At 32.7% G+C, this 18820-nt stretch overlaps 1 protein-coding gene and 1 long non-coding RNA gene across 2 annotated transcripts in view; one reads left to right on the forward strand and one right to left on the reverse strand.

Moving 5' to 3' along the window:
- Window positions 1–18820, reverse strand: part of LOC129748803 (uncharacterized) — a 224559-nt gene that overhangs the window by 152900 nt on the left and 52839 nt on the right. The window lies entirely within an intron of this gene.
- On the forward strand, window positions 15814–16332 carry LOC129748802 (cytochrome c oxidase subunit 6A2, mitochondrial-like). Its single transcript, XM_055743555.1, has one exon. It carries the CDS (start codon window positions 15866–15868, stop codon window positions 16220–16222), a length of 357 nt encoding a protein of 118 aa, XP_055599530.1. The 5' UTR covers window positions 15814–15865; the 3' UTR covers window positions 16223–16332.

Consider the following 18820-nt stretch of genomic DNA (forward strand, 5'->3'; position numbering starts at 1 on the left):
GTGTAGCATTATAATTAAGTTTGTGTAGCTATTTTATTTTGAGCGTGTAGTTCTACCATGTGATTGAAAAACATATCAAAGAATGAGTGCATAGAAATAAGAGTGTAGCTGTCGAACGCGCACGTGGGAAAAAAACAACAAAAACAAAGAGCAACGAACAACAACAATCATGATCGTAATTAACCAATCAAGCAAAATCGGTTGAGCGGAAAGATTCGCCATCGCGCTTTAATTGGTGGATATATAGAAAGTTCCTGCAATCATTGATGTACCGAAGCCGCAGCCATCGATCAAGGAGGATAACCCGGATTAGCTCGGTGAAAAGCTCCCAGACAACTGATTGTGGGTGACACGTAGCAGCATCGACCAAGCCAGCACCGACAAGATTCAACCTGTGCGGAAGCAACGGTTGATGTTAGCGTTGGGCTGAGAGAAGAAGTAGAGCGCGAAAGAATAGGTAGTAGGAGCACACACGGAACTGCTGCCCTGGGATTCATCCATCTGACGTTGGGAAATGGAGGTGCAGGAAGAAAGCGACCCCTAGCGGGTCGTTTTTGGGAGCTGAGTCAATCGCTTTTCGGGACTCGATTTTCGCCATCTTGGTTTTGCGAGTCCCGTTTTTGCAAAAGTAAGCTGCGGACGTTGTGAGATCCAGCCGGATCGAGCCGGAAGTCGTTGGAGGTGCTCCGGGCAGCTGCGATACGCCCGTCGATGCAGTGAAACCTGGCAGTGTTGCCAGTTCACCAGATACGACTGGGATACTGAAAAAGAAAGCTGTGATACCTCTGTGCCGTCCAAGCAGCTGTGATATGATTGTTGTTATTGTTTTGATGGTAGGAACGGGCACGTGAGTAATAATGTAAGCTAGCTTAAGGTTTTAAAATGTCGTGTGTAAGTAAATAATTATAATTGCTACAGATTTGGGTTTTGCGTGTTTGTGTTTTGGGTAAAAGTTAGCCGAGCAGCACACACTGAAAGGCAGTGGTACTCAACATGTTTCACCTGTGTGTATCATGCATTTGTGAAATCCAAGTTACAGTACAATGTCTCTTCAAGTCATGCAGAACCGATGCTTAAAAGCAGTTTATAAACGGTCAAGGCTTTTCTCCTCGCACGATCTATACCAAGCAGCCTCGCACTCGATACTACCAATAGCCGCTTTAAGGGAACTTTATAGAGTGATTCAGATCCACAACAAACTATATAATCCGTTTTTCCATCACAACCAACAAATTCAGCATCTGAACTACAGATTTCCAACACGCTCAAGAAGAAATCTAGCAACTAGGAGAGCCAACATGGAAAAAATGAAAAGATCGCCCGAATACTAGAGCAGAACGAAGTACCTACAATAATCTCCCAGCATTCTTGAAACATGTAACGAACAAAGCTAGTTTCAAGCGTCAAGTCAAAATTCACCTGAAAACCAACTTTACAAGCTTCCTCAATTGAAGTAAAGCAAAACTAATTAAGTTGTGAATTCTTGGCTTGTAATGGAAATGCTGATTTGAAATTTAAATGCAGGAATCGTTTTTTTTTTATATATTTCAGAAATCAGAAACAAATTTTATATAACATCGAATAACTTTTCTGGGGTACAAGTTGGGTTTGTGCTTAGTTCACATGAAATGTACTGCATGCATTAAGGAATATTTTTCATCCAAATTTATATTTTTTGAAACTTTTAGAAAGTCTCTGGCGATTTTTGAGTGAGAAATTTTGTTTTTCCATAGAAAATGGATGGATCGCTTCCATAAATTTTGTTGCTATTTTGGCAGCAAAAATAACCAAAAAAAAGTTATGGCAGGTATTAAAATTTTTGAATTAGAAATTTTGTTGCTATTTTTGGTAGCAAAAATAACCAAAAAAAAGTTATGGCAGGTATTAAAATTTTTGAATTAGAAATTTCCATACAAAGCTTGCAGCGGTCTAATAAGCATATTGGTATTTTGGTCAAGGTTCAATAAAGGTCCAGTACCAAAACAGGCATAATTGGTTCAAAGTTAGAAATGTTGATCGGCTGTATGTTTAAATCTACCAATAACTTCTGAACCAAAATTTAAAATTTTCATTTAAACTAGCAGCTAAAATAAATTGAGCTAAAGAAGAAAAAAAAAACTCTCGTCCATTTATGAAAAGAAACATTTTTTTTTTTTAAACCACTGCTCAAAGGGTCAAATCAGACTTATCCTTCGTTTGAAGGAAAAATGGGAGTGAATATTAAAAAAACGTAGGGATTTGTTGAACCTTTATTTTAATATATTAATGCAAAGGTCAGCGGAACTCAAAATTAGAAATTGACAAACTAAGTCGACTTATTTCAATCCTTATTGATACTCCTCAGGAGCTCGAGCCAAGTGAATTGAAAACCTTCATTAATCATGAAAGGTGATTAAAAATAGACTTTCAATTAAAGAGTATTCATTATAACTTACGAGCTAATTTTTCAAACTTTGGTTGTTCAAGCGATTTTCCCCGTGTGAGAGTTGATAAAACACGAAATTTCCTGGAATTGAGTTGAAAAACAAAAAATTAAACTAACCCACGGAGAACTCAGTAAAAACAACATTAAAACCCTTTTACGCTTTGCAAACTTCAACGTTGAAAAAACGGGGAGTCTCTGTTTTTTTACGTTTCATTCTAAAAAGCCAACTTTCCTAACAAACAAAATAAATCCGGGCACCTATGGGAATACCTTTTACTTCTCCAGCGCTCAGCCTCAGCCAGAGTAAAGGTAAACAGTTGGAGTGAAACGTTGTTACCCGACATACACACAAATCTCATGTCTTCTTGGCGGTTCCACGAAGTTGCCATGTCACGATGTGGGACCTCTTCCGGTCTCAGTCCGCGGGCAGGCATCCTAAACGTCCTGCTTCCATTTACGCTTCGCTTCGCTTACACAACCCTGGCAAAGTCTGAGGATCCTTTCGCTTGTCTAATAATTGAACATCCCGTTGGGCTTTCCCCTCTAGGCTGAGGCATTCGGGATGCAACCCGGCGATGTTTGTCCCTGCTTAGTGGGAAATCTAGAAGAAAGGATGCACTGTTTACGCAAACAATTTGTCTCCGATGTGGGCATCTCTAAACCACAGGATTCACACACTGACTCAAACACACATGAAGTGGTTCAAGTATCAACCGAGAAACATCCAGCATCCTAAAAACCACAGGGATAAGCGAACGGCAGTGGTGACAGGATCAAACCGCGAAAAGTTAACGCCATACTTTACGGTTACTAACCAAAAATTAAGTGGAACGCAAACAGATTTGCCTTACTTTTGCATCTTTCGAGTAGTAAATTTTAATAGTTATAAAATTGCTTTTAATTTTAAACAGTTATTTGAAAGTTAAAAACGGTTTTTTAATCAATCCAACGATTACCCAAATAAGATTTCGGTTTAAATATACGGAAAGATTTACTTTCCGGCTCGAAATAAAAACAAAAAAAAAACAGACTGATAAAACTCCCCAAAACAGACAGACAAAACTTCTGCAATTTTAAAAACAGCTTCCAACAGCCTCGCTCGATTTGAGGCAACGAAAACACCCCAGAAAAACAAACCCAGAGCCAGAGGAAGGAGAAAAAGACTGAACCAAAAAAAAAAAGAGCGACGAGTGATTGAATAAATACGACTCACCAAATTGAACGTAATCGAATCCAAATACAAATCAATTAGCGTTCTTTTGTTCCCGTACCCGGAAAAGTTCGGGGAAATCGAGTGGGAGAAGGTGGGAAGTGATAATGGACGAAAAGTTTACCCGATGGATTCGAAATAAGAGAAAAACGATAGATCGAGGACCGGGGTCGAGACTTTGCGCCGCAAACAGTGGAAATGAATTGGTATCATTTGGCACAAAACGATCTAACGGATTGGTTTTGCCAAAGAGGAGAGCCGAATTTAGTGCAAAGTTTTGACAGAGACGAAAGCTTTCTTTCACCGGCTGTGAAGAGTGAAGCGGAATTTCCGGCTAAATTAGTATTTTTACACTTGGGGGATTTGAGAAGCTTTTGGAGCTGATTTTGTCTACTGATGAGTCTCGAATTCTCATTGAATTCAAGAATGTTTTGCAACGAAAAAAATATCTTGTCTTTGAAAATTTTTTTAAAAATTCTTCCCAAATGACTACACTTACACTTTTATTGCACGTATGACTTGAGAAGACAGGTATACTAAACCCAACTTTAACATCTACAGCAACCATCTGTATAAAATCTCGTATAAACTATCCATGCATAGGAATATGGATCTGACATCCATTCTTCCTTTTTTATCTCATCATTTCAACAAGCTGTTTTATTTTTTTCGTTCAGTTTCTGGATCAACTCACCCCTTTCTGGCTTATTTTTGCACATCTGTACAAACTATCATATTTCAGTCCACAATTCAGATATTGCGAATCATAATTATTGTTTGAAAACTTCATTAATATAGAATGGCAAATGAATTTCGATTTTTTTCTTTAAATAAAATAGCAGTTTTCCTATTGAATTTTTAGTTTACCATCAAAATATCAGAAATAGTCGAGCGTAAAAATTCAAACAGCTATAACTTGCCAACTCCTGAATCGAATTTCACTAACTTGACCTTGTTAAGCTATTTGAAGTGTCTAGTTTTAGTTAAAAGAACTTTTTTTCCTTAGAGCAAGTTCACTGGTGTTGGGAAAAAGTTGTAGAAATTTTGACATTTTGAAAATGTTTTCAAGATCTTGGGGCGTTATATTTTTTAACAACACTGTTTCTATTTAAGACGTATTTGATAGAAATATTGCTATTTTTGCATCACAGCATGCGAAAATTCAACACGTGTTGTAAAAAATACTAGAAGGCCACAGATCTTGAAAATGTTTTTGCATGGCAAAATTTTCAAAATGTGCCGTAAGTGTCAAAATTTTTACCACTTTTTCCCAACACCAGTGAACCTGCTCTTAAAAATTCAAGAGTTTTGAGATATTTGTAAAAATACAGAAGTTACCTAAGTTTCGCCTGTGTTTTTCATCGTTAAAAATTGGTTTAAAATGTCATCGTGATCGTGTCATTACTTTTGAATTTTCATTAGTTCATAAATTCAAAAAATCATCCAAACAAAATAGTCCTGAATTCAAAACATTTATCAGATTTTATCTATCAACTTTAGTTTTGGGGATTTGGTGTGTGGAAATTTCAAAATTTGTCAAATTTGGATGAAATCGATTTTTGATAATTAATAAACTAATAAACCTACATGAAAACTAAAGGCTCATTTTAAATCAATTTATTTTCCTTCATTCAATTTTGATTTCAGATCTAGCCTAGATGTTCTTGTTTCAGAGATACAAAGCAGGCTGGCTAATGGCTAATTGTATTTCTGACATCATCTGACATCACATCTGACATCAAAGTCATTGAGTATTCGATATAAGATTTTAACTCTTTCAACAACTCTTTCAAAACCAAAGTGATACAGCTTTTGAAAGAAAAATTGAACCATTAAAACAGTCGATCATCAACCAGTCTTTGTTTTGCTTACCTTTTGCATATTTGTAGCGTTAATTTCTAATATTATTATTCTTTAAAAAATTGTAGTTTGTATTTTTATCTTATTAAATTATTGAACATAACTTGATAAAATTAGTAAATATAATTAGTGTAATAGTAAATATAGTATAATGAATCTCTTCAAAGGAAATTATTTTCCATTGAGATTCATATTGTTGTCAATTTAGTTAAATAATACATTTCCTCGCACGACATTAAACAATTTTGTGTTCTCAGCATGATTAAAATTTGCTCGCGTTAACTTTTATTATTCATTGCTGCCAGACATGCTGAGAACAGTAGCGTCCATTACCAGGGGGCTCAATTGAGCCTTTTGGTGTGGGGGAGTGTGGTGGGCCGCTACAAAAAAAAAACACCTTGGTTGAAAACTGTGAAAGAATTTATCTAATGGATTAAAAATTATCAAAAATTCAATTAAGCTTAAAATTTGGTCAAATGTTCCTTTTTTGCAAATTTAGAAAAAAATAAAGAAAATAAAACTTCAATATCTTTAGTCTCAGAAATCAAAATACTCGTGGACTTCAGAAATCTTTAAAGATTAAGAACGACCTAATCGTTAAATTAAACAACGATTAATAAGTGAAAACCTCTATTTTCAAAATATTTGTAAAGTTTTAAAGCTTTTACAAATAAGTGCACATATTCATTTAATGAATTTATACCAATTTTCAGTAGTTATCCCAAAAATATATGAATATTTGGAATCAGCGCTCCATAACTAATTAAAATTAGCTCTTATGTTCTTTGCACCTCCATTTTTTTTATATTGTTATCTTAAGCTATTCCAGGTTAGCCAGCAATTGGAAAAACCAGGAATTGAAAAAAGGACCGGAAACCAAGGGAAAAAACTAGAATTTCGAAAAAATTGTGGATTGATTTTTCTATACATGAACTTATTGAATTCTCAAGTTCATTCATTTCATCATGACTCATTTATTTCTCTGAAGCTGGGAAATATCGGGATTTATTCATTCCATGGGAAAAATGCGTGTAAACTCGGAAAACCTAATAAAAACAGTTGTATGACTTAAAAAATCTTGAGACTTCAAGTAATTCAATGGTGTAAAGATTGTAGAATTCGGTTCAGTGGTTCCTTAGTTATATACATAAGCATGCGCGGCGTAAGAGGGAGATGATAAGGTTGATCAAAATCATTATTTAAATTTTCAATTCGATTAAATTCTATTTCCTTTCAAAATTGTCTGTTATGTCTTTAGATTTCTAAGTTTAAGTGTTGGTGGTAAAACACAAAAATTCAAGCAACAAAAGGGGATTGCTTGTGTTTTTAATTATTGCGTTTATTTAGAGTTTCAGTGCCAAAATGGGATAATAAGTATTTAATGATGCTTTTTTTTTAACTTAAAGAAATTAGTGCATTGACGATATACAATTAAATTCATCTCCAGAACTAATCATTCACGAATAAAAAAAAGCCAATTTCTTCACATTTTTCCGAGATGCACGGAATGTGAGAACTAAAGGAGTGTATTCGAAAAAAATGCAACACTTTGTTTTGTGTATAACTTTTGAATGCATGGATGCATTGATGAAAATTTCGACGAAGTGACCTGTTTATGTAATGTTTACATTTGCAAATTTTCGTGATGTTCTGTTAAGTGGTTCTTGAGATAGTGTCCAATGAAATTTTTTTTTCACTTTTGGACAACACGTGCGCCATCTATAATGCATGCTATAAACCACCTTTTTTCCAAATCAAGGCTATCTTTGATTACGTTTGCAATTTCCTGAAGCTTGACCTTCAAAATAACTCAAAGTTTTGAATTTGATTGAAGTTACAACATATTTTGTCAATTGTTCTCTTTCGGCACAAAAAGAACAAATTTGCATTTTTAAAACTCCATCACCGTTTTTGCGTAATGGCACGATTCCAGATCCAACTTAACCTTTAAATGCATGACTTTTTTTAATTGATAATAAATAGCAGTTAATGATTCAGTGAAATAATCAAACTATAACTCGAATATCACTACTGAAAAAGTTTGAAGTCGTTATTTTGAGTATTATAAAAGTCATGACTCATCAAAGTTGAAAAATAATTTTCAAAATTCCTAATTAATGTCAATACGATTTGACAAATTTCTTTTAAACCATGTTATTTGGATGCAGGAAGGTGTTTAGGATTAAGTGACATTGAAAAATTTGTTGGAATTTGCAAATCTGAAGAAATAACACCAATTTTCCAAAAACTACTTTTTTCAGAAAAAAAAAGGAATTTGGATTTTGCAATTTTTTCACATACTTTGTTCGAAATCTCACGCATACATGAAAATTCCGTAACAAAAATGCCATGGGCTAATTTCTTTTAATCTCTAGAATATTTTTTTTGAACACATCATTGGAAAATATTCACGCGTTTGCGAGATACATATTTGAATTTTGATTAGTGTTGTTTTAAAACAACACTATGCATTAAGGGGGGGGGGTAGGGCCTAACACTTTCAAAAAATCGATTTTTTTATTTTTATATTTTCTTATTGTAAAACATTTCAAGAATGTTGTGTCAAATTTTCAAGTCAATTAGCTTAGCTTAGCTTAGCTTGATTGACTACTCACATCCACCTCAATCATTGAACCCGAAATGCTTTATCAACAGTTTTCAAATTAAAGATAATGTTTTAACAATTATTATCATTATTTTTTGAGGCATAGAAGTTTAATACAAATGATTATATGTTTGTCAGTGTTTTGAAACAAATGCATTTCCAATTCCACGATCGCAGGCGTGGCTCAGTAGAACAAGTTGCACGTCGCCAATGGTTGCTACTCCGTAATTGACCGAGGCCACCAATTTTGAACAAGGGTCAAAAGAATGGATCTTGGGATTAGAAGCTCATTCTCAATGCACAAAACTGATGCTCTCTCTTTGACCATCAATAACGGCACCGGCCACGTCCTAGTAGTCAAGAGATAGTGAGAAAAATAGAGAAAGGGATGAAAGACATAAATTTGCGCTTTAGGACCGAGGTTATCTCTGCATCCTAGCAAAAAAAATCGTAAGGGAATGTGGGCAAAAGGATAAGATCTGGAAACACTTTTGACAAGTGTATGGATCTGACTTTTATCAATCTTTTTATCTCCTAAAATTTCCTAACGAAACTCCTTAGTAATATTATAGACACAAGATGCTACATTTTTTCCAAGGTTTAAGATCGTTGTCTGAAGCTGTTGTTAATTATTGTTTGGAAATTGGCGGACACTTAAAAGTTTACTATCACACAACTTACAGATTTCATTTTTGTGTATCAAACCTATATTGAAATATTTTTAAAATTTAATGTTTCCTAAATTTATTACTGTATGACCTAACTTTCAATGATTGTTTCTGCGACACTTTATTTTAGAATAGACTCAAAACGCAATCTGGAAACTTGTTACCCCACACATGCCAAATATTTATAGTTTATTACCCTTCTGGTATTACTCTTTTGAAAACCCCTAACTTTAAATATTCCTTGAAGGTAAAATATTCTTCTTCACATATCTCAAAAACCCAGATAAAAAAAATATCTCAAACTTTCATCATCCCTATTGAAAATAACCAAAACCTTGAAAACGTTTAACTAAACATGCATAAAAAAAAATTTAGTGAATATGTGCTGGAGTAGTTTGTCACACTGTGCGTTTTTAATTGTTAATTTGTTTTTGAACTAATTATTATTAAGAAAAATTTTAGAACAAAGCGAAACTCAAAGCCAATTCAAACTGTTTCACATGAAATGAACGAGTTTTCATAATTTTTGAATGTTGGATATTCAAAGCTATTAGGTATGAGTTCTTGACCATAATTTTCGCCAAATCCCTAATTTATATCGAAACAATCGATGTTTTAAAGGTAGCAAACTAATGAGGGGTGAGGTGAACTGCATACGAATACTTAATTCTCAAAAGCTACGAACATTGTATTCAAACTTATAAACAAAACAGTGATGTTCAATAACTTTGCTATATTCGAACGACCGATTTTTAGATACTGAATTGTAAAATAAATATGGATTTTATCTCAGCTCAACGACCGATTTTTAGATACTGAATTGTAAAATAAATATGGATTTTATCTCAGCTCCCTATGACATCAAAAAAAAATTGTTCTATTAATGAGCGAGTACTGTACAAAACAAACTTGACCAAATCAAAAGTATTCCAGAATAACTTTAACAAAAAAAACAAAACACCATTGATTCACATTACGTCAATCGGTAATCCGATACTTGAATTGAAATTTTCGTTTGAAACTATTGGAAGAATAATGTTGATTTTTGGATTTTTCATCATCAATCGTAGTGCAAATCAGCGTATTTAAACAAATGTCAACCATCAATAAGAAAACAGCTGATGAAAAATCTTGCCAATTGGTTCTACCGTTAAAATAATGTTACAATGATTTGAGAAAATATAAATCAAAATAATACTTAGCTTTGGGAATTTTTTTATCTTCATCATGCCACATTTTTGAGATCTTCGTATTTGCTATCAACTGCTCTTTTATGAAAAACCTCGGATCCGTTCTTTTCACCCACTTTTTCTTCGCTAGCTTCCAATTTCACGTCTTCACCGCGCAAAGTTCAGTCAAATTTCTCTTCTACATTCTCGAAATATCTAATAGATCTTCATAATAAATCTTCGATTTTGACTTAAGATTTACTTCAGCAAAATATTAACAATTTGAATTCGGATTTGAAAATTTTTGAAAAAATTTCTTCAAAAGTAAAAGTCGTCCGTCATCGACGGTCACAGCCTACCCAGTCCTGTTGTGTCAAATTTTCAAGTCAATTGAAGCAAAACTGTAGAAATTATAGGCCTTTATCTCCTCCTATCTAATACTGCAAGAAAGCAAGAGCAGAAACTTCAAACGCGTTTTTCTCGAAAGCACATTTTTAAAGTCCGTGGACATCGTCATTTGAAAACTACTTATTCGATTCCTTTCAAATTTAGAACATATTTTCTACATATAAAATACCAGACCCCAACGTTTTTCTTTTTTTTTTTTTACTTTGGGGAGATTTTACAGGTGAAAAATGGCGGATTTTTTCGTGAAAAATCGTAGTTTTTACTTCAAACAGCCACAAAAATTTCATAAAAATTTTTTTAAGTTAAATAAAAACGTTGGGGTCCAGAAAAACATCTATTAAAAATATTTTGCTCTGATTTTATGACTTCAGATGATTCTGTGCTGAGATACAATGTCCACCGCAAATCCTGTTTTCTAAAAGGCATCCTCGAAAGTGCTCCGTCACCGGCTCATTTTTCAATATTTTTCTACGAAAAAAATTACTTAATGTTCTTTTAACAATGCTTTGTATAATGCAAAAAAATTGAATACATTTGTTTAAACGATAGCTCTAGAAAAAAAAAATCGTGAAAATGGTGTTTTTTTATACCCGTTAGACCCTACACCCCCCTTAAAGGGTTAAACAGTGTATATACTTTGTGAAACCTATTACAGAGCTTTGGAAGGAAAACAGTCGAATTTGGAGGCAATCTTTATTGTATTTTTAGCCATTTATCGTGTCAATCGTTATGAAAGACTGAGTTATTTGCAGTACTAGAGACATTAAATTTTTCTTTTTTTTCTCCTGTTTATCTCCGGGCAATATAGGCGAAACTTTTCAACGAAAAGTTTCTGGTTGGAAACCTGCCAGGTGACCACTATTTAAAGAGTTCATTTTGCTGTTAGTTATTAAATTTTTCATAATATCTCCCCACAAGCAGTCCAAATGTTTTACGCGCGATTTGACCACCGTATTTTATTTTTCTACCTTGTAGATATGAAGTCAGCCCTATTTTGAAGTCAGCATGATTAACTGTTCAGAAAAATTTGACTTTGTCATCACTTCCTCTATGCATATTTTCGGATTGAGCTTGAAAAAACCTCTCACATTCTACTCACTTCATGGAAACAATATTCTTCACTTTTATGCAAATTTTAGCTCACTATTGGGTCCACAAGGACTTCTCAAACGATTTACCATGTGAAGTTTGGTCGAATAGTTTATGTTCATCTGTTTTAGGGTCTCCCACTGGAATATTATTGATTTTGTCTTGATGAATGAACTTCACTAATGGACGCTATCTCAAAAATCACTTCAAAGATTGTCACCAGATTTTGCATACGTATACATCACATTACTAGGTAGCTTCACTGAAAATGTCATCAATTTCTATCCATGAATTCAAAAGTTATTCACAAAACAAAGTGTTGCATTTTTTTTTCGAATACACTGCTTATTCACTGAATTAAAAATTGAAGTTTACTTGTTTTTTATCAGCTTTTGTTTTCGGTATATCTTTTTAAAATAGGTAAAAAATTTATTTTAAAAATTTGTGCACTTTTATGCTAGAAAACAAATGGAAATAAAGGCTTTCACTAAATGATAAATTCTCCTGAAACCATGAGTAAATTCCACTTCTAGGTAAAAATGATAGAAGCATTTATTATGTTATTTTTCCCCAAAGTTGTTAAATGATTAAAATTAACTAAACAAAATTTCCTTTCTAATATCAGAAATAGTTTTAACAAAATCTATTTAATTTTCTAAAAGTTATGAAATACTTTCAAAGCGTTGTATCTCTGAAACAAGATTATCTAAAAAATTTGTATCGTCTTTTGCGAGAATTTGCCACAATTAAGAGTAGCAAATAGTTTTAAATTATTTTTTTTTGTTCGTGTAGGTTAGTTCTTTAATCAGTTATCAATGATTGACCCTATAATGATTAATTTAAAACTTCTTAGCGCCATATCTCTAAAACTAGAGGTGATAAACAAAGTCTCAAGAAAATCAAGTTCAGGACGCAAAAATCTTCCAAAATCTGTTTTTCTTATTTAATTTTTGGCATTTCGGCGAGTTGTGAAAATTCAAGGTAGAATATTTAGAAAGAACATGAAAGTATTATAGGTGGAAAGATCAAAGCTAGAGCGCTTTGGGTAGAAGAAATTGAATAGTTGGTGAAAATGTGAGCAGGGCTTTTGTTGTGTGAACAGCTTTTGAACTACTTGCGTGATTCTTTGCCGCGCGCCGTTTCAATGTTGATAGGAAGCGATGAAGAAACCCATCGCATTCCTACCCACATTGAAACACGGATGGGTCGAACACAATCTCACATGTGTTCGACCCGTCCGTGTTTCAATGTGGGTAGGAATGCGATGGGTTTCTTCATCGCTTCCTATCAACATTGAAACGGCGCGCGGCAAAGAATCACGCAAGTAGTTCAAAAGCTGTTCACACAACAAAAGCCCTGCTCACATTTTCACCAACTATTCAATTTCTTCTACCCAAAGCGCTCTAGCTTTGATCTTTCCACCTATAATACTTTCATGTTCTTTCTAAATATTCTACCTTGAATTTTCACAACTCGCCGAAATGCCAAAAATTAAATAAGAATATATCCCGGCGGCGATTAAAATAAGATAACAAAATCTGTTTTTAAAACAAATGCGTCTATGTTTTCATGTTTCCTCAAAAAAAATCCAGCTAAAATTTTCAAGTATAAAATTCATTCTGGAAATGGTACTTTGGATTTTTAAATAGCAATTGATTAAGACTTTTCATCAAAAAATAGTATCAACTGTCAGAAACAAACTCTTGATTTTATTTTTTATTATATTTAAAAATTATGCAACAAAATAATTGGAAATAATGTGCATGTATATGAGGATATTTTTTTCAAACTTTTATCACAAATCATTTGTTACAAATATGTTACTATTCCATTGAATTTTCAAAATTAGGAAAATTAGCCCTAAATTTCGTTCTGATTCAAAAATGTTCAGAAATGTCTGTCTGTTGCAGTTAAATTTTAAAGCATTTTACTTAGATAATCTGGGCTTCAAATAAACGAGTGTTTAAAAATCAAATTTTCAAAATATTTATTGTGCCATGATTGTTTTGCTTAAGTATGGTCAGTAAACAAAAACACGTTTTACATGTTATCGATGATTATTGATCATTGGAACCTGTCACTTAACAATTTATTATGCGGTTTTTATACAAGATACAGCCTTACAGCTCTTAAAAACAATGCTTTGGAAGTGGGGAATGTATCGAAATATCCCATTCTCATTTACTCAGATAAACCTTTTTATACGATTTTTAAAGTGTAAAGTAAGTAATTTTTGAACTAATATTCCGACATTTAGACATAGTGGAGAATGGGGATACTTATTATTTTTTTCTAACTTTAATAATATATTGTTAAAAAAAAAAATAGCAACTTACCGTCCGTGCGTTTTGTGACATCGTGTGATTTCAAGTTTATCTGCTCCAAAATTTATGAAGCGAGCTGTAAGCCCATAGAGAAAAATTGAAAGTATCTTCCTGGGATGAAAAAAATTGTGATGTTTTCAAAGTGTTAGGAGACTTGATCCTTTATTCAAGGTACCCTTACCCTTGGCAAAACAATCAAGTAAATTCTAAAGATAAATGATCCAGTGTTAATTTTTGACTATTTATTTTCGTAGTACTCCATCTTACGACATAACTTGATGATTTTTGGCCATATTAGTTCTCATTTCTCAGTTTATAAGTGTCAGACAAAAAAAAATCAAAAGTTTGCCTACTACCCTATATTCCTTGCATTCTTAAAGGCGCAGTTTTATGATTCTTAGATAAATGAACTTTTTTGAGTTTGAATGGATGAATATTAGTTTTTGGATAAATTTTAGTAATTTTGCACTGAGCAATGAACAAAAGAAAAATATATCTTTTTGTACTCTGGAGATCAATTAAATCCATAACATAAATTTTGGAAAACTTTCTCCAAAATAAATTGGGAGTTCACCATTGCTTTGCAAATATGGCATTATGAAGTTTATAATATACTTTAACGATTGACACATTGGACTGAATTTTTTTTTATATTTTTCATATGTAGGAAACATTTCGAATTGTTTCAAAAGATCTTATCTTATCTTCATTTTATTAAATTTGGCAAACAAAGCTCAATAACTAAAAAAAATTTTTAAATTTTTATAGACAACATCATGGTTGTTTTGTTCTCTATGGCACATTTTTCTAAAACATTTGATCTTTGTAAGACATTCCGGTTTTGAGATAAAGCTAAGGCATCAGGTCACCCAAAGGTTCAAGTATCCTTGTTCGCCTCTAAATATTTCACTTAGTTGCAAAAGTATTAAAATTTTAAACGTGAATATGATATCTAATATAAATACAAACTTATTTAAAGTTTTTCGTTTATGACTTGGAAAATGACAATAGATATTTACAGCTACAAAGTTTATTGCGACATTTAAATGAAAACAATTTTGTGAATGTACTTAAAACTAAATAAACTTATCTAAGCGAATTTTTAGAACTAAATTATCTTATCATGGTATAAAACATAGAGCGCTTTTTATCAGTTAGCTTATTAAAATTGTAGCTATTTGATTTGAAAAAGCAATTTTTAATGTCAAATTCAAAAAATTCAATTTAAAACATCTAAAAAATAAACTAAAATTTTAATTTATTAAAGTTAATTTTAAAAAATGTTAATATAGTTTTCAGAGATTGAATGTAAAGTTTCAAACTAATTAAAAAAATTTTATGTTAGTTTATCATTTTTTGCCTCAAAATAATAAAAAAAAACTCCCATTTTTCACATCTAGCTAGACCACAATCCAGCATACCAGCTAAGTTTCTCCAAATCAAAAAGTTTTCGACCAATTGTTACCATCATTGTCCGCAATCGAGAGAACACAGCTTGATCTGTGGGTCTGTTTCCGGTTGACCAAAGACAAAACCAAAAGTCAAAGGAATAAAAACATCAAGCAGACACACCAACCACACATTCACATACACACATACACAAATCACCTTCAATAAATTTGACCACTCTGTCCCAGGGAAAAAAGTTTCTCTACGTTCTGGTCTCTAGAGGATTTTTCGTCGTACGATTCTAACACTTGATAATAAAAAAAAAGAATCGAAAAGAGAAGAAGGATTTTCTCGGTGCCAAACTGCTGTCCATTGGTATGTGATCATCTATTTGTGGAGCTTTTTTCCCCAAATGTTTGCAGACAGAAAAATAATCTGTGATGATGAGCTTAAGGGGAATTAAAAATCTACTTTTACGAACCATATTATTCGATTACTTCATCTTTAGAGGTATCTGGTTGAAATCTTTTTTAAAGTAGAAGTCTTTCGAGAAAAATGTTGAAAACGTTTTTTTATAAATATTGTACATCTCAAGTATAGTCTTTTTCTACTAGCCTGTTCCATAAAATAGGAGAAAAATAATTCTCAGTAGGCCTTTTTGAAAAACGAAACTTCATTCATCTTCTGGAAACCGTTCGATCAAATTCACCCGTCAAGAATGCTCCCGATTGCGAGATTCGCCAAGCCGGTATTCCGTAAACCTTACTTCGGAACGGCAATTCGACCCAGCAGCGCGAAATGTTCCCCGAAGGATGTCCTCGTGGGTCATGGTGGTCCATCTGGAGCCGGAACCCGGAGGTGGCGCAGCTTGTCCCTGTTCGTGGCATTTCCGGCCTTGGGGTTAGCGATGGCCAATGTATTTTCGACGCCCTCGGAGGACCTCGACCGGGAGTTTGTCCCGTACGAGCACCTGTACAAGCGATCCAAACGATTCCCCTGGGGCGAAGGTAAGGAGAGCCTGTTCCACAATGACCACACCAATGCACTTCCTGGGCAAGGATTCGCCCACAAGTGAGCAGTCGGAAGGCGGCTGATTTCATGTTGAAGGTGAATGGAATATCGTTAAATTTTGAAACGTGAAAATAAACTGTTCATTAGACCTGTAAATAAATCCTTGTGAATTAATTTGATTTTTCTATACACACTTTCTTTGTGAGAGAATACACCAAACGGAAAAAAAGATTTCAGGAGCTACGGTAGGAATGTCTTACAAAAATCATAAATGAATCCAAAAATTCAGATAAGAAATGGAATTCAATTTCAAAAGTTACAGCTTTTTTAATTTTTATTTACATAATTTTAACTTCCTAGTTGGATTCGATAAAATATTGAAATGCGAATCAGGAAATTCAATTCAACTTTCAAAATCAGTCTGACTTTTCTTATGTCAGGTTCATAACTTTTATTCAGATTTGGGTATAAATTACAAACCGATGATAAAACATTCAATTTTCAGAACAATTTTGAGGGAACCAGTTTAAAATTATCCAAAATTTTGATTCAAAAACTCAGTTTTCCAAATTTTAAGGTTTCACTGAGCGATGTTTTACAAAAATATCAGGCAATCAAGCAAAAATATTTTCAATGCTTGAATTTATCCGTACTTTTTCCTGGATTGATTATGAAAGGAAAATTTTAAAAAAACGTCAATTAAAAATCAAATCACTTTAGAAATTTAAAACCGGAATTATCTTATAGAATATTTGAGATTAGAGTCCAGCAGAGTAGGGAGACTAGCCTTAATGTGTTGATGACCAATTTTATACTACGATATTAAAAAAAAGAAACTTGGGAAATACACCTATGAATCTTTTAAATGATAAAAATAATGATAATGATAAAAATCTTTGAATCTACTGAAAAAAAAAACAAAAAATAAGTTTTTTTAAAAAAAAAACCGTTCAAATAAATAAAAATTTTTCAAAGTAGTTCCAAATTAAGTTTTATGTTTGGCTTTTGAAAAAAAACTGCCACTGTTAATGGAAAAAATATGGAATTTTCAGCAATTTGTTTGAAATTTTTTTATACCGAAAATCAACTCCATGACTGAAATCCTGTGGATGATTAAAAAAACAAAAATCTAGTTTTTTCATTAAAAAAAATGACGAAACAAACTCTGAATCAAAGCAATCCAAAAATTCCTTTTAGTTCAACCACGGTAAATGAAAAGTTCAAATATGTAGGTACCGGAATTTCGATAGCAACTTACTAGCTTCTTCAGTGAACGTTTTCGATTCAAATTTTACTTACTAATATTTTTCAAAATCGAAGAAAATCTCATCTAAATTGTTCGATTTTCGTCTCCTTCTAAATTTGAAGACGACCTTTTTTAGAAGGTTTCTATTAAGTGAAAAATTATATATTTCAAGAAAAACAATGTAAAAGCTGTTCAACTTGTGTCGCATTCTCTACATGTAGACCTTTGTTTTGATAAAAGGTTTTGCCATTCCTTAGAATTATATTTTATGTCAAAAGTTGACGATATTTGATGAAAAAAAACTTGAAATTTAAATGGTTTCTTGGGCGTTTTGTCTCTTTGTGGGATGAGTGCTGCAATACATTTATTAGTTCTGTTTTGTCGGAACTCGTTTGTGTTCGAAGCTTGATGATACTCACTAGACAATTGTTCGAGTTTCGTCGTATTTAAAAAAAAATCAATTTTTCCGTTTCAAACGTTTGGTTGAGAATGTAATTTTTTTAAATACCACCTGATTTTTCATGTTTAATTTTTTTATGGAAATAATGCCAGATAATAGCTGTTATACACAAAGACGATTCATTTTAAACTGCAGAACAAATTTCAAAAATAATCTAGCAAAAAAGCGGCAATCATATCATTAAAGACGTTTTCCTGCTTATGATTATTTTTTTCGATGTAGAAACAGAAAGCTTTACTCGATGAAATTTCTACTTAACAATTTTTATTTCTCATCAAAAAAAATTTGCAAAGAACGCCAAATTTATATTTATGATGCTTCAGGGTTTGAGATTTGTAATAAGTATGGAAAACTGAACTAAATAGAAAAAAACACAACTGATCTAAATAGTTTTTCAGTGTTTTGCTCACCGATAGTGGAATTTATGGCCATATTGTTCTTTGATATTTACCTGAAAATAGAAGAAAATATATGATTAAAGAGGAATGAAAAACTACATAATAAATAAAGTGTGTAAATTGTGTGTAATTTATTATAACAAGTAAGCATAGAGACAGGCATTGGAATCATATTAACTTAATTGATAGGACTCAAATAAAAGAAAACTTGGAAACTTAGTTTCAGGGAGCATAATTCACCATGAGAATGCACCGTTGTCCAGAACAAAACTTATTCGTGAAAAAATTTTATAACGTCATAATCTCAAAGATCCCATTCCGGTAACAGTGTAGAGGGCTTAATTTACATTACTCTGATTTTTTTTTATCTTTACGTTAGTAATCATTAGGCGGAATGAAGATACTTGATCCCTGAGGATATTGGATTCCCTAGCTAAATCTCGAAAAGTAATTGTCTTACAATGATCAAATGCTCTCGAAGAATATGGCAAGTCGAAAAAAACAAACCTGTCATCTAAAAAAATTGAAAAAAAAAGTTTTTGAATTCATGCACCTTCT

This window comes from Uranotaenia lowii, chromosome 2 (assembly GCF_029784155.1).
Source record: "Uranotaenia lowii strain MFRU-FL chromosome 2, ASM2978415v1, whole genome shotgun sequence".
NCBI classification, from domain to species: Eukaryota; Metazoa; Arthropoda; class Insecta; order Diptera; family Culicidae; genus Uranotaenia; species Uranotaenia lowii.